This window comes from Danio rerio, chromosome 6 (genome assembly GCF_049306965.1).
Source record: "Danio rerio strain Tuebingen ecotype United States chromosome 6, GRCz12tu, whole genome shotgun sequence".
Taxonomy (NCBI): Eukaryota; Metazoa; Chordata; class Actinopteri; order Cypriniformes; family Danionidae; genus Danio; species Danio rerio.
The window spans coordinates 61,691,969-61,708,229 of record NC_133181.1 but is presented as its reverse complement, the minus strand read 5'-3'; the positions used below and the strand labels follow the sequence as shown (position 1 = coordinate 61,708,229).

General features: G+C 38.6%; 1 protein-coding gene across 2 annotated transcripts in view; it reads left to right on the top strand.

Annotated features, from left to right (window-relative positions):
• Positions 1-229: 229 nt before the first annotated feature.
• The window catches only part of mbd6 (methyl-CpG binding domain protein 6), a 39,568-nt gene continuing 23,536 nt past the window's right edge, over positions 230-16,261 (top strand). For both annotated transcript variants that reach the window (XM_073954784.1, XM_685268.9), the window contains exons 1-5: positions 230-651; positions 5,559-5,737; positions 9,001-9,140; positions 12,410-12,512; positions 13,075-13,243. In XM_073954784.1, coding sequence (XP_073810885.1) covers positions 9,025-9,140; positions 12,410-12,512; positions 13,075-13,243 — 388 coding nt within the window. In that variant the 5' untranslated portion in view covers positions 230-651; positions 5,559-5,737; positions 9,001-9,024. The remainder of the gene's footprint in view (positions 652-5,558; positions 5,738-9,000; positions 9,141-12,409; positions 12,513-13,074; positions 13,244-16,261) is intronic.

Here is a 16,261-nt window from a genome sequence, read left to right as displayed (position 1 = left end):
ATGTAATAAAAAAGTACTAGTACTTAATGGAAAGGATACTGGTATTTAAAAAAATAAGCACTAGTAACATGAAAATAGATGCTAATACGGGTTATAGATTAAATGTGAAGGCGGCTTGCCATAGTCCGGGGTGTTTTTCTGTTTTTGTCTGGCTCTCGCGCGCCTCCTAGTGCACGTGGAGCTGTACGGAATTCCCAACCCCGACAGCAGCTACTGCGCAGGCGCGGACGAAAACTCCATGATTTTTTTTGGCACGGGATACCAGGGAAAAATAGGAACTTGGAAACGAAGATAAACTAAAAGCACCATTGCAAAGCCGCCATCAAGCCCTCGCTCGCCTGTGCACGCAGGAAAGACGCTTAGGAAGCCGCTGGACCTTTGAATGAAGCGATCTCTGGCTCCGCGGCCGAGCAGGATTCACGCGAAACTGGACGACAATGCACGGGGCGCAATAAAACCGAGCGTTATTGCTCTTTGTTTTTAAGCAGGACGGCTCGGATGGTGCTCGGGGATGAGGACGCGGGGAAGTGGCTGAAAATCTCTCGGCGGTAATAACAGCTCCAGCGACGGCGACATCTGCGAGTCGAGCCCGTCGAGACGCTTGTTCTGGGTTGTGCAGCTACGAAGAAGCAGGAAACTTTGTAAACAGAGGTGCGTAGCGTAGCCTACGAGCTAAACGAAGCTAACAGCGCGTCTACGCCGAACGCGACGCGACAGACCCCAACGCTTCCCATATAGTGTAGTACAATCGAGCGTTCATGAATATGATGACTAAAAACGGGCTAGCTAGCAGTTTGTTTAATCATCCAAACGCAACGTTATACTCCTTAAAAGTAGCAGAGGGATATTCAATCATATGTATTCACAATTTCTTGTCGTATTTCAGTCCTACCTGTCTGGAAACTTGCAGAAGTTTTATTCATTGTGGTTTGTTTACTGTTTTAGCCGAGCGTTAGCCGCATCACTCCAACTGCCGTAACGGCAGAATAAAAACCGTTAAAATATGTGATGCTTTTACTCTCCATAAGTTACATTTGAAATTTTGAGTTGGCGCGTTTAATATCAGTTTCAACCGTCACTTTTCACTGTACTGTCAGCCATATGACAGAGCGAGATTTGGAATCGTGCTTTGGGGTTTGTACCCTAGCTACTAGCACTATGTTATATACATCAGTGTGCTTTTCACTACTGTTTATTTTGTGCACAACCAGTGACCAAAAGTAGGTTACATAATAGTACTATTTAATATTTAAAATGAAAGATATGATAATGTTATTTGTGCCATTCATAGTCCAGTTATCCATGATTTTGTGTATCTTCACTTAAATGTATTTATGACGACTAAAAACCACAAAGTTCAATACATAAATTGACATAGTGGAGTGTGTGGAGTTATATAGTAATTTGATGACAATTATTGACTTAAAATTGAATTTAGAAGCTAACTGTGCAGGCATGTCCATGAAAACATGTATTTGTACCATGGTATTTACAAACAGTATCCACGACCATTTATTTTGTGCACAATTTGTGACCAAAAGTAGGTTGTATAATAGTACTATTTAAAATTAAAGATATGATAATGTTATTTGTGCCATTCATGGTCCAGTTATACATGATTTTGTGAAGTCCATCTTCACTTAAATGTTTTTATGACAACCAAAACACTAAGTTCAATCCATAAATTGACAGACAGTGAGTGTAGTGTGTGAAATTATATATAGTAATTTGGGGACAATTATAGACTTAAAATTGAGTTTGAAAACTAAATGTGCAGGCGTGTCAATGAAAGCATCTAATAGTACCATGGTATTCACAAACACAATGCTTAGTGTGCTTTTCCTACTACTGTTTATTTTGTGCACAACATGTGATCAAAAGTAGGTTGGAAGATATGATCATGTTATTGGTGTACTTGATGGTCCAGTTATACATGATTTTGTGAATCAATCTTCTCTTAAATGTATTAACGACAAAAAGTAAAACAACTAAAACACATCAATTTCAATCCATAAATTGACAGACAGTGCAGTGTTTGGAATTATATAGTACTTTGGGGACAATTATTGACTTCAAGTTGAATGTAGAAGCTAACTGTACAGGAGAGTCAACAAAAATCATCTATAACATCTAATAGTACCATGGTATTCACAAATAGTACACTTTTATCCACGGCCGTTTATTTTGTGCACAACGTGTGACCAAAAGTAGGTTGTATAATAGAACTATTTAAAATTAAAGATATGATTATTGGTGTACTTCATGGTCCAGTTATCCATGATTTTATGAATCCCATCTTCACTTAAATGTGTTTATGACACCTAAACACAGAGTTCAATACATAAATTGACAGACAGTGTAGTGTGTGGAATTATATAGTAATTTGAGGACAAATATAGACTTAAAATTGAGTTTAAAAACTAAATGTGCAGGTGTGTCAATGGGAGCATCTATAGCAGGGGTGTCCAAACTCGGTCCTAGAGGGTCGGTGTTTTGCATAGTTTAGCTCTAACATCCTTCAACACACCTGCCTGGAAGTTTCCAGTATACCTAGAAAGAGCTTGATTAGCTGGTTCAGGTGTGCTTAATTGGGGTTGGAACTAAAATATGCAGGACACCGGCCCTCCACGACCCAGTTTGGAGACCCCTGATCTATAGCATCTAATAGTACCATGGTATTCTCAAACAGAATGCTTTTATCCACGACCATTTATTTTGTGCACAACGTGTGACCAAAAGTAGGTTGGATAATAGCACTGTTTAAAATTAAAGATATGATAATATTATTGGTGTACTTCATGGTCCAGTTATCCATGATTTAGTGAATCCCATCTTCACTTAAATGTATTAATGACAAATGACAAAAAGTAAAACAACTAAAACGCATCAAGTTCAATACATAAACTAACAGACAGTGTAGTGCAGAGGTCACCAATCTCGGTCTTGGAGAGCTGGTGCCTGTAGGGTTTAGCTCCAACACATCTGCCTGGATGTTTCAAGTATACTTAGTAAAGCTGCGGTCACACTAGAGTTTTCTCCCCATAGACTTTCATTCATACGCACGTGAATGCGTCAGACTGGAAACGCAGGGTCATGCTTTAAGTTTCGCAGGTCGCTGCGGTGCAAAGTTCAAGCTTGGTGAACTCTGACCTGCAAAATCGTATCACTTGACTGCGTGAGACCAATCGAGGATCAAAACACGACCTCTCTGGACAGAAAATTAAAACATGGAGCAATCGCTCGCTTTTTTAATGAATAATAATTTCGTTTAATCCCGCCCCTTTTCGCAGCGTCGCACAACAGAATTTCGCACACACAAACTTTAGTGTGACCGCAGCTTAAGACCTTAAATAGATTGCTCAGGTGTGTTTGATTAGGGTTGGACCTAAAATCTGCAGGACACCAGCACTACAGGAACAAGTTTGGTGACCCCTGGTGTAGTGTGAGGAACTGTATTGTAATTCGGGGACAGAAAGTTTAATACATAATTTAATAGACAGTGCAGTGTGTTGAATTATGTCATAATTTGGCCTCAATTATTGATTTAAAATTGAATGTAGAAGCCGTGTGAAGAAAAGCATGACAGCTCTGATGATTTACCAAACAGGGCTCAACAATAAGGACTGCCCAATGGCCAGGGGCTAGCATGCAAGATGCTTGGGACAGTATACAGAATGGTTACTGGCCCGATCGGGGCCAGCGCTGCTTTGTCACTAAAGTTTAATTTGGCTGCAACTGTTTGTCAATTGCGCACTTTCATGCCCAGACGTTTGTTTTGGAACCTATCTTGTTTGCCCAGTTAGCGCAGTTTGTGACATATGTGAATCCTGCAATCGTGCTCGAGTCCACGCCAAATCCATCGGTCTGAGTTTGCCAAAATGAGGTGGTCTTGGCTCGATTGAGTGGATCGATGGTAGTGAAACAAAACAATACAAAGAACCAGCCTATATCTAGGGCCAGACAGAATCTGCGGACGTTTTTTGCTATTTCTGCGGAGAATTTTGGTAAAAATCTGCGGATTTCTGCGGAATTATTTTGGGAGTATCCAGTGGAGTATTTTAACTTGCACTTTATTATATTAAATAAAAAGTAATAAATTACTGAATAAAAACTGAATAAATTCCGATTTACACATTTACTCAAGTAAATAAACAGAATTTATAATGGGCTAAAAAACTGCAGAATTCTGCTGAAAATCTGCGGAAAATCTGCGGAATTCTGCGCGCGCAGATTTCGTGTGGGCCTACCTATATCACAGTGTATTATGGTTGTGTAATGGCCATACATATGGCTATATGAAGAGAATGGTAAATAGGGCTGGATGTCATTTCTACCAGCAAATGTGTGTTTCATGTCTAATATGAAACTGAAAGCTTGATGAAATATTATCGAGTGCGGTTTATCCGTTGACCGAAAAAAATTGCCCGAAATGACCATCTGATAAAGCTTCCATATTTTAATCTTATATTTTGTATTAGGCTAATTGTTTTGTTCATTTCGACACCTCGAAAGAAAGATCAACCTTGCTTCATGATCTGACTGCAGTCCCGGTGTTGTGATGAGAAATGCCCCCCTGCACGGACCCTCTTCATAGACTTTCTTTAGCATTCTTATTCTTCATTTAATAAAAAAACCTCAAAGGTCATAATTCAGGGGTCACCAATCTTGGTCCTGGAGGGCCGGTGTCCCTCCAGGGTTTAGCTCCAATTTGCCTCAACACACCTGCCTGGTTGTTTCAAGTATACCTAGTAAGGCCTTGATTAGCTTGTTCAGCTGTGTTTGATTAGGGTTGGAGCTAAAATCTGCTGGACACCGGCCCTCCAGGAACAAGTTTGGTGACCACTGTCATAATTGATTAAAACGTAGACTAATATGATTATTATGTTGGTGGATCAAGCAAGAACAATAAGTGAAATGCATTTTTAAGGTTTACAAATAAATGAGAAATGAAAATATTGGCAGTATTATAGACTGATGTATTGTGCTGGTTTCTGAAATCAGGCATTTTGGTGGGTTTTAAACAAACGAAAATCATTTTCAACTAAACCGTTCACTTTAATTAATCTAATCAGTATTGTATTTTAATTAAATCATTTTTAAATTGTCAGTTGTATTTAAAGAAAAGTAATGCTGAATAACTAAATGGCTAACTTCTTTTTTTGGTGAGGCCAGAGAGAATTTTGGCAGAGCAAGTAAAAATCTGAACCACTGGCCCGTTCGAGCCAGTAGGAAAAAATCCCTACAACTAGCGTTGTCCCTAGCGTTGAACCCTGCTGAATCTTTTTTTTTCTCTTGTTGCTTGTTTTGTACAAATCCTTAAAGAAAATGACTGCTATAAACCAAGCCACAGCCTAATCCTGCATCACTGTTTACCAGACAGAGTATTTAAGACAACTAAATGCATGACTCTATGGATGACGTTCATTTAAATGCATTTAATATCGGCATATTTTTAATGTGACTCATGTTTATTATAGTTATGCCTAAGATGCATAAAAGTGTTTGTTCAAGCATCGCCTTGCTCAAATTAAATGTGTTTTATTATATGTCTTTTTCAGATTTTCCACTTCTGGATTTGCACCACAGCATTACAGTCCACTGGAGAGGACCAGAGAGGATCGTGTGTGGAGCCGGATTGGTGGTTCTCTCCTGTTGTCCTTCATTTATGCTGCCTAAATGTCCTTCAAAGGGTGCATTTCACGAACGGTGCTGACCAAGGCTGTATAAAAATGAAAAGGTATGTGTCAACACACGTTTCTGAGCTTCTCAATATCATACACACTATTTAATTACCTTATTTTGCGATGCAGAAGTAAACTTTTTCCGGTGTGACATTTGACTATGGGTAAATGTCCAATTACTAGGGCTTAGTGATGGGAAGTTCCGATCATTTTACTGACTCGGATCTTTGAGTCTCGTTCATCAAGATGAACGAATTTTTTTTCGAGTCATTTCGTTGATTTGGTTCACTTTGCCAAAATATTATTAAAATGTTACGAATTGCTTCCAAACACATCTACAACTAGCCCAAAAGGTTGATTGCACGACAAATAAGTCATAAGTAGAATATAAGGAGAAAATAATAATTCAATGTTGACCTGCTCTTTTGTCTATGAAGGTATTGTTGTCTCTTTGCTCAGCTCACCTCTTCATGTCTTCAAATGTCAGGGGTTCATTCACGTAACACTTACAGTCACATATAATCTTAATCAATGCACAGTCTAAGCCGATAGGAGCCATGATCGTTCGTTCATCACGTGAGAGAATGACTCAAACCCGAGGACTCGAGAGATGAACGGTTCAATTCTTTTTCTGGCTCTAAACGCGTATGATTGGCCCGTGATGAAGGAGTGACTCAGACCCGATAGAGGACCCGAGAGATGAATGGATAAAAACTTTTTCCATCTCTAAACACGTATGATTGGCTCGTTATTAACGAGTGACTCAGACCCGATCGAGGACTTGAGAGGTGAGCGGATCAATTCTTTTTCCGGCTCTAAACGCATATGATTGGCTTCTGCCAATGTGATGAAGACTTGAAATTAACAATACTACCTGCACAAATGTGCGCACGCGCGGATGAACGAATCACTCCCTGAGAGGACTCGTAGTTCCCGAGTCATATTGAAGATTCGTTTAAAAAGAACAAATCGTTCATGAACGACCCATCACTACTAGGGCTACAAACCCATCATGTTTATGGCAATACATTAAAATCAAGATAATCTATTAAGAAAGTCGCAGTTTCCGGCATCAAACATTGTCATATAACTGTTTTGTACAGTTAAAAATGATCAGAAGTGAATGAGATATGTTGTCTGGACACAATTAAGTTATATGTTAGTATGCTCCTATGTGAAAAAATAAGTACAGTATACCAAGTATCTTTTTTTTGCTGAAGCTTTAATCACAGTTATTATATGTAGCATCATGAAGTTATGTTATACAAGTTGCTTAAAGGGTTACTCTGACAAGTGTAATATCAAAAATAATAAAAGAACACCCATTAGTAAATATGAATTCATTAACTCGCATCAACGGAGAGATATAGCTATGTTGTTATTGGAAATTAGAATGTTAATATTAGTTACAGTTAAACTCATTAAATAAATAATTGAGCCTGATCAGTTGAATTATTAGAAGATAATGCACACCCAAGGGGGAATTATTGTCTAGTAATACAACAGACTAGGGTCAATTATTGCACTTATACTCAGGAGTTTGACTGTTGTGAGTTGTGGAGTTGTCAAACAACTCCAATTATTCAGCGGAGTGACATGGAGCTGTAATGCGCTCAAAACCTGCCTGAACTACTTTAGCTAGACACTTATCTGAAAATAACGGCACACTTTAGAATGTTCATCAGCCAATCAGAATCAAGCATTCAACTGCACCATAGTAGTATAAATTCAGTGTTCCCCAACCTTTTCTCATTTAGTCCTTCACTGGGCCTTTCCCCTTAGCAGAGAAACGTTCCAAAGACGCCTGTTTCTTACTCATTTTGTTGTTGTGGGTTCAATTTTGGCGCTCAGGTGATCAAGATGTAATGGAGTGAATACGGTCATTTTTCGATATAAAAGATTGTTCAGACTCCGATAAATAATAATAATAATAATGAAATAATTGATGATTTCTTGTGCAACCTGGTGCTGATTAATCCACAGACTAGTACCGGTTTGCAGCCCAGGGGTTTTTGCGTGACAGAATACTGATTTATTTGCCTGTTAAAGTTTAATATTAGTCTGTTTTAGTACATTATGGCTCGTTTCCACTGACTGGTCCAGTATGGTACGATTCGGGTCGTTACGGGTCACCTTTACCAGGCTTGCGTTTCCACTATCAAGGGTACCCTTTTGGTGGGTGTGGTGTATGACAGAAAGTTTCAGTCGAAGTCATTTTCACTCAGATATAGACACGCGGCGAGCACAAGAAAACGAAACCGCTCGCACTTCAGTCTGGCTCGCAAAAAACTAAGGGGCGCAGGGTAAATCTGCTGTTCTTTTTGGCTTTGTGGCTGTTTATCAAGACGGTGACAAGGTTTGTTTGAGCCCGGGTCGACCATGGTTCGTTATTATATGTATATGTTTATATATATATATATATATATATATATATATATATATATATATATATATATATATATATATATATATCTACGCTGTAAAAGATCTCTCGGCTGTTTATTTTAAGCGGTTTGCGTAAGTGAATGACGTATCTCTGTAAACCAATAGCGTTCAGCTGCGCGTCTAGCTCCGCCTTTTGGTACCCCTTCTCATGTTTGGTACCCTTACGAAAGGGTGCCGAAAAAGTGGTACGGTACGGTTCAATGCGCCTTTTGACAGTGGAAACGGCCATAAAAGCGTACCAAACTGTACGGCCTATAAACTCAACTCTAGTTTTAATGTCTATACTTAAAGACAACTGTACTATTTTCTGAACGTAAACTGAACTCAGTTCCAGGTTGAAGTTTTAGTGGACTGACAGCTGTAGTGCGAACCGTTAAATTAGCCTGTATATTTTTATTATTTAATATTTTTTTTCCGAATTTCTCTTGAACGTTGAGATTTTTTTCCAACACATTTCTAAACATAATAGTTTTAATAACTAATTTCTAATAACTCATTTTTTTTTTTATCTTTGCCATTGTGACAGCACATAATATTAGACTATATATTTTTCAAGACACTTCTATACAGCTTAAAATGACATGTAAAGGCTTAATTAGGTTAATTAGGCAAGTCATTGTACAACAGTGGTTTGTTCTGGAGATAATCCAAAACTAATAATGCTGAAGGGGGCTAATAATATTGACCTTAAAATGGTTATTCTAGCCAAAATAAAACAAATAAGACTTTCTCCAGAAGAAAAAGTATTAGAGGAAATACTGTGAAAAATTCCTGAATCTGTTTGGAAAATATAAAAAAAATTATAAATATTTCACAGGAGTGAATAATTTTGCCGTGTGTGTGTGTGTGTGTGTGTGTGTGTGTGTGTGTTCAGGAGCTGGATGTGTGTGATCAGAAAATGACGGGGGGCAGTGAGAGTGTAGCAGGAGAAAAAGATGGAGGAACGACGCTCATCGCTCAGGTCCCGGTCGGCTGGCGGAGGAAGGTGGAGGACGGAGCTGTGTCTTACATCAGGTTCGACTGCGCTTTGTTTACTCTCACGTGTTTGAAATGTGAGCGCCGTTGCTGCTAAATAAAGGTACAACAGGAACGTTTTTCACTCAAGTTGCCTGGCAGCGATGATCATGCACAGATGTGTGTGACTTCACCCGAGCAAACGTTCCTCACACACATGCGAGCGTGCTTAGCTTTCACACTTGGGCTTCTGGTGTTGGGCAGATGCTCGGTCTGTCACCACATTTATTTTTTGTTGTGTGATTTATTGCACCAAAATCTTTTGTGATGGTTTGGTTTGGGTCAATTTAAGATCATTTTATGTCGCTCCCTATATAATGGCAGCTCTTTCTTTCAAAGAACACAAAATATGTTGCCATTGGAGTTGTTTTATTGTGTTTCTTTGATTGTTTTGTTGAGATTTTTCTTTCTGTTGTGATTGGTTTGTCTATGTCTTATTCATTCATTCATTTTCCTTCGGCCTAATCTTTATTCATCAGGGGTCGCCACAGTGGAATGAACCGCCAACTATACCAGCATATGTTTTACGCAGCGGATGCCCTTCCAGCCACAACCCAGTAATGGGAAACATACATGCGTACTGTATACTTGCAGGGCTCGAAATTGCGACCATTTCGGTCGCATATGCGCCTAATATTTTATCTATGCAACCTCAAATTAAATTTGGGAGCATGTGTGCGAGTGCATAAAATTGTTGCGAGACCAGTTTTAACTGCAAAATGTTCAGCACATGCGCGGATTTGGGAGACAGTCACGCAGAAGCCTTAAAATTCTACATACTTCACATTCACTTGAGTGACCGCTAGGTCTGCTGTCATGTCACCCTGCTAAACTCGGCATATATACCTTGTTTTTGCTTTAGTTTTATGTGGCTGTACACAGTCAGAAGCCTTGGGGATTATTTCTTAGTTATCAGATAATATGTCATCTATTTATTTATTTATTTGTGTAATTTATTGCACCAAAATATATTGCAATGAACAATATTATTGTCATTTAATGCCACTCATTATATAATGCCAGTAAGCCATTATAATACCATCACAATGCAAGTACACTCTTCCAAAGAACACATCACATTTTATTCTTAGGAATATTTCTTTTAATTATAGTCATTTTAATAGTTTAATAATGAGGCATTGGAATCAGAATGTGAATATGCATATCCTAAATAAATGACTAATAACAGTTGTTAACTATAGAGTAACAGAGGCTGCGATATCTGCTTTCAGATCAGCTATTTTCAGCTGTCAGACATGCACATGAAAATATCCTATAGTCATTTATAGTGAATACTATAATGCAAAGCTGCACGATTCTGGCCAAAATGAGAATCGCAAATTTTTTTTTTTGCCTAAAATAAAGATCAGGATTTTCCCATGATTCTGTAGATGTAAAATAAAGGTTAATATGAGTGGGCTATTATTATTGTTATTCTCAAACATGTGGTAAAACAGCAATAGGCTTTGTGGAGCTCTACTGTTGGTTAAAATGCTAAATGTTGTATAGACTTGGAATGGTGGACTTGAACAGACTTTACATTTGTCCTGGTCATTAATGCTGATTCTGATGTTGAATTATTGTGTTTGAGACATTGGCTTACAGCTGTCATTTCCTCTTAAAATCTGTCTCTGACGTGATTTTCGTGAATACGGACGACTGGGCGGGTATTTTTGCATTTCGGCGGGTTTTGGGTACTTTTTGGGCTGGAATCAGTCAGCTACGTCTGGCAACACTGTGTGCGCTTTCGGTTTCATTTTCACTGTTATGCTGCGTTCACACCAGAGGCAGAACGCGTGGATAAATCGCGATATTCGCGCGTAAATAGCCGCGTGAATTTTTTAGTTTACTCGCTTCATTGGCGCATCAAACCCCGCTTCATTCGCGCGTCTAATTCACTTCAGAACAGACGCGGAATCGTGTGATGGGCAGGGCTTCTGTCTGCCCGGTGACTCTAGCTTCTTAGCTAAACGGCTAACATGGATTTTATGAAGAAACAGTGTTTATGTGCTTTATGAAGGCTGAAAAACAGCGCCGATACGTTTAGGGTCGTGTCTGAGTCCACTAAATCCTTTCAGAGGTGCATCCAGCTCTGAGCTCATAAACTCCTCCAGAAACTGAACCTGGATGACGGAGGCTTTCAGCGGTGCTTCTGACTGAGCCCAGCCCAGTTGGATGAACGGGCGATACGGCACAATCACGCCCCCACAAGAGCAAGCTCCTGATTGGTTAACGAGGTGCAAATGTCCACTGAAGTACAGATTTTGGAACTCGAGTGATTCGTGCAAAACGTGCGTCAAACGCGCAGAACGCATTCGCACGGCGCCATTCGCGCTTATCGCGCCGCAGGATGTCTATTCGTGCGTTTGCATTGACTTAACATGTAAATCACTCGCGCTTGATGAGCGTTCCGTGTCTGGTGTGAACGCAGCATTAAAAGCGGTTCACTTCCTGCGCGGCTCCTAAACGATCACTCTGTGCCACAAACTAAATGTTATTTACAACTTTATTACCTGTTATTCACAGCATATGCAGGTTCTGTTCACTAAAGTCAACTTCATTAGTTCATTCAGAGACACGTGGCTCTCGCCTTCCCTGTGTTAACAGCTGACGGTCAGAGTGTCTTAACAATAATAAAAAAAAAAAAACCTTGAGTGAAGATCGAACATGGATCGACGACGCAACGTGCTGACCACTGGACCAAAATGGCGCTGTTACGCCTGTGTGGTCGGAATGATAATTACATCATCATTACCCTGCAGGCTGCATTTTGCTCATGGGGCTGCGAGACAATAAATAAGGAGAGCGGAGCTGCGGCTAAATAATGAATAAAAAGAGTGAGGCTATGGTCAAATAAATAAATAAATGAAAAAAAAGTGTACTGAGAGTGCAAGCAGCTAGAAACACCGGCCCTCGCAGGCCAAAAAACGGACACCGGGAACTCTTCTGTTCCTCCCAATTGGCCAAACCGGGCCTGACTGACAGAATCGTCTCTCTCTCTCTACTATAATGTTTTTCTAACCATACTGACACTGACACCTCCAGCAGAGATAGAGATCTTCTCAAATGTTGCTAGAATAACTTATGTATGGGCGATATATATCGCATCACCAAAAATGCTGGAGGACATGTCCATGTGTTGTACAATAAGTCGATATAGTAATATATTAGTTATTGTGACAGGTATTCACAAAACAATCAAGTAATCACAACCACATCAGGTATTAATCTGTTAATATGTGTTAAACATGTTTATTTTTCTTCCCCAGCCCGAGTGGTACAGTCCTTCAATCTGTGGATGAGGTGAGGGTGTATCTGCGCACAGACGGCACATGTAAGTGTGGTCTCGAGTGCCCGCTTGTCCCAAATAAGGTAAGATAAACTGTCAAATGTTGTTGATGTTTTGCACATTTTATTTTGTTATTATCATCCAATAGTGAAGAGATGATCCACTGAAGAAGACTTGCATGCAATAACTACTGTTTTTATTGGTAACACTTATTAGTTCACAATAGTTAATGTATTTACTACCATGAACAAACATATAGTTATACATTTATTACGCTATTTATCCTTTTTTATTCATGTTAAATAATGTAAGTCACTGTGCATTAACTAATGTTAACAAGCACAGCTTTGGATTGTAATAATGCATTAGTAAATGCTGAACTATGATTAATAAATGCGTTACAAGATTATTCACACGTAATGTTAGTAAATGCATTAACGTTAGCTAATAGACCATTATTTTTAAGTGTAACCTTTTATTACACTGTAAATCTGACAGCATTGCAACTACAAGGGTAAATTTAGCTGGCTGTATGCATATAGCACAATATTTACTGTGTACTGTGATAAAGCAATCCATTTTACAAAAGGAAGAGTAGTTTGCAGTTCTGAATATAAAGTAAATGGTCTCTTTAAATCAATGCAGGTCTTTAATTTTGACCCTGCTGCAATGGTCCAAGCTCCTGGTCATCAGTCGGGTAAAGTAGAGGAAGACATGACCAAACTCTGCAACCATCGCAGGAAAGTAGACGCTATGACAGCGTTATGTCAAAGCATGCATCCCTCACATCTCGCACCACTGGCTCAAGCCACAGGTATTGCATCTTTACATGCTTTTACACAGCATATATTTGATGAAATGTTTATATGTAGGTGTGCATTATGTATATGATACAAATTAGAAAAAAATCCATGTAACAAAATTGTTAATTTTCTATGTGTGTATATCACGTATACATAATCAATGTATATAATACACATACTTTTGTGATGTATTGTGCAATCCTTATATCCACTGTTGTTCAGTGTTAAAATGTAAAACAAGCATTTCTAATAGAGTAAATGCTCTTTTTAGACCATTTCGAGGGATGTAAATGATAACAATGGTCCTAACATATTTCCTGTTATACATTAATTAAATAGCTTTCAGGATTTAAAAAATCTTGACATATTGATAATGTTATGATAGCTGTTTTAACAAAGTTCTGATTGGATTGATTGTCTTTTTTTGACAGTTATGAAAGAGTTTGACAATAAACAGGAAATATTCAACGTGCACCTCCACATTGAAATGGTCTATAGGCACTGTATTTCGAGCATTCGTCAGTAATGCTAATTGATACACAGGGAAACGTTAAAGCAATGCCGGACAATTTTGCATTGCAATGTTGTTAGGTTGCTTTTCCATTAAGAATGGGCAACAATAATGTATCTGTATCCCATTGCCCTAATTAGTTACCCTTACCTGGAGTCCATTCTTCATACGTGGATTACTCAATTAGGTGGATTTGGTTATTGATGATTGGACATGATCCAGGATCGTTTCGTTTTTCAAAACTCATCTGAGACTTGTCATAGCAACAGTTCTGCTAGCTCAAACCTGCTCAGAAGCAGCAGCTTATTCCATATAAACAGAATTAGATCAGGGGTCCATTTTTCGTACGTGGATTACTCCGTTAGCTGGATTTGGTTATTGACGATTTGACACGATCCAGGATCATTTAGTTCTTCAAAACTGATCCGAGAGTTGTTGTCATAGCAACAGTTCTGCTAGCTGAAACCTGGTCGGAAGCAGGTTCAAATCATATAAACAGGATTAGATCGGCTCAGTTCAAGCAAAGATAACAGAGAAAGTATGTACCGAATTCTGATATTTTCTTACAGTAGTAGTTATATACACTTGGGAAAATAGTAAATGTTTTTTAACTATATATATATATATATATATATATATATATATATATATATATATATATATATGTATAATATATATATATATATATATATATATATATATATATATATATATATATATATATATATATATATATATGTATGTATAATATATATATATATATGTATAATATATATGTGCTTCACAAAAATTGCGCACGCCTTTACCAATATCAAAATGCTTTTTGTAAAACACCCAGTTATTATTTACACCGATTAAAAAACAGCTACTACAATACTACCATATATATTACTACCATATATTTGGTTCCAAAGAACCAAATTAGCCAGAGATCAGTTATCAAGATGAACAGATCTAGGATCTGCCAAATCATCACAGATCATTAAAGCAATGTGTGAAGAACGGACCCCTGGTTGCCCATTTATGGGATCATTTCTTAAAGTTGCCCAGCAACATTGCTTAAAAAGTTGCCCTGTGTATCAAACTCCCTTCCAAAAAATCTATTTTTTTGCCACATACAGAGTCATACACAGTATGATATGCAGTGAAATGCTTAGATACCCACTTGTGACCGTACAATAATAACAACAGTAACTAAAGCAATAACAATACGAATCTAAATTTTGGAGACTTAAAAATGCAATAGCAAATATAAACAAGTTAAAGACTTTTGATATAGAGTATGTGGCTGTAGAAAAAAATGGACAAAGTATGAAAATATGAAAGAGATATCTGTACAAACAGAAACATAGAGTTTCTAACAAAGTGCATGGTGCATAGGAGAGGAAGAAGTGTGTCCTGTAGGTCAGTGGTTCTCAGTTGTGTTCCTGGAGGACCACCAGCACTGCATAATGGCTGTTTCTCAATATGCATTCTTCAGTGATCTTGCGTCTTCGTGTTCTCGTGTAACGTCATCATCAACTGCCAAAGTTCAGTTCCAAAACTCAAGACAGCAAGAACGGAAGACGCGTGACAGAACCTGGATGCGTTCTTGATATCGGAGATGAACCGATGTAGACTTGAGCACTAAACTCGCTGAAAAAGTCTTTGCAGCTAAATAAAGCAGGTGGGAAGCGCAGGTATTTTCCTAAATGAGATGGTAAAAGTAAACATTTAAATGAAAATCGCAATGGGGTATATGCCGAGCTAGTGTGTTTCCCATACTGATAAACTTCCAGTGACCTATTATTGTGAGTTTTTTTCCATTTTATATGGTTCCTTTTACAGCATCGATTTTGTAATATCATTAAAATACATCCAGTTAAATAAAATTTGGCATTCATTTAGTTGCTCAAGCATAAAACGAGACAAAAAGCCGTTTACTCGTACACGCCCGTCAGAATCGGCAGGCTAGCGCAGAAGCTCCACTGAATATACTGGGGTAAAATAAATGGCCATATTATAAAGACATGGTGGGGGAAATGTAATGTAATGCAGTGCTTCTTGTACAATCTGAGACCCACTTTATATCAGAGATCACTCAGCCAGTGAAGATCGCTGATTTTGAAAGAAAACAGCCCTTAAATGCGCCGGTTTTAAGGGTGCTTTCACACCTGCCTTATTTAGTTGGATTGAATCACACTAGAGTTCGTTTTTCCTTTTGGTGCGGTTGGTTTGGGCAGGTGTGAATGCAGCAATCGTACTCGAGTGCGCACCAAAAGCGGACCAAATAAGCGTACCAAGACCTGCTTGAAGAGGTGGTCTCTGTACGCTTTCAAACAAACCCTGGAGTGGTTTGTTTGTGGTGAGAATATGATTCGTACTAAAACAGGTCCAACCGCAAAAAGTACTGCGCCTTTTGGACTAATGCAGCTGCTGTAGGCCAATGCGCTGTGCATTATGGGATATGGAGGAAAAATATTGTTGACAGCGCTTTACCAAGAGAGAGAGAGAGAGAGGGGAAAACATTACCTGATGG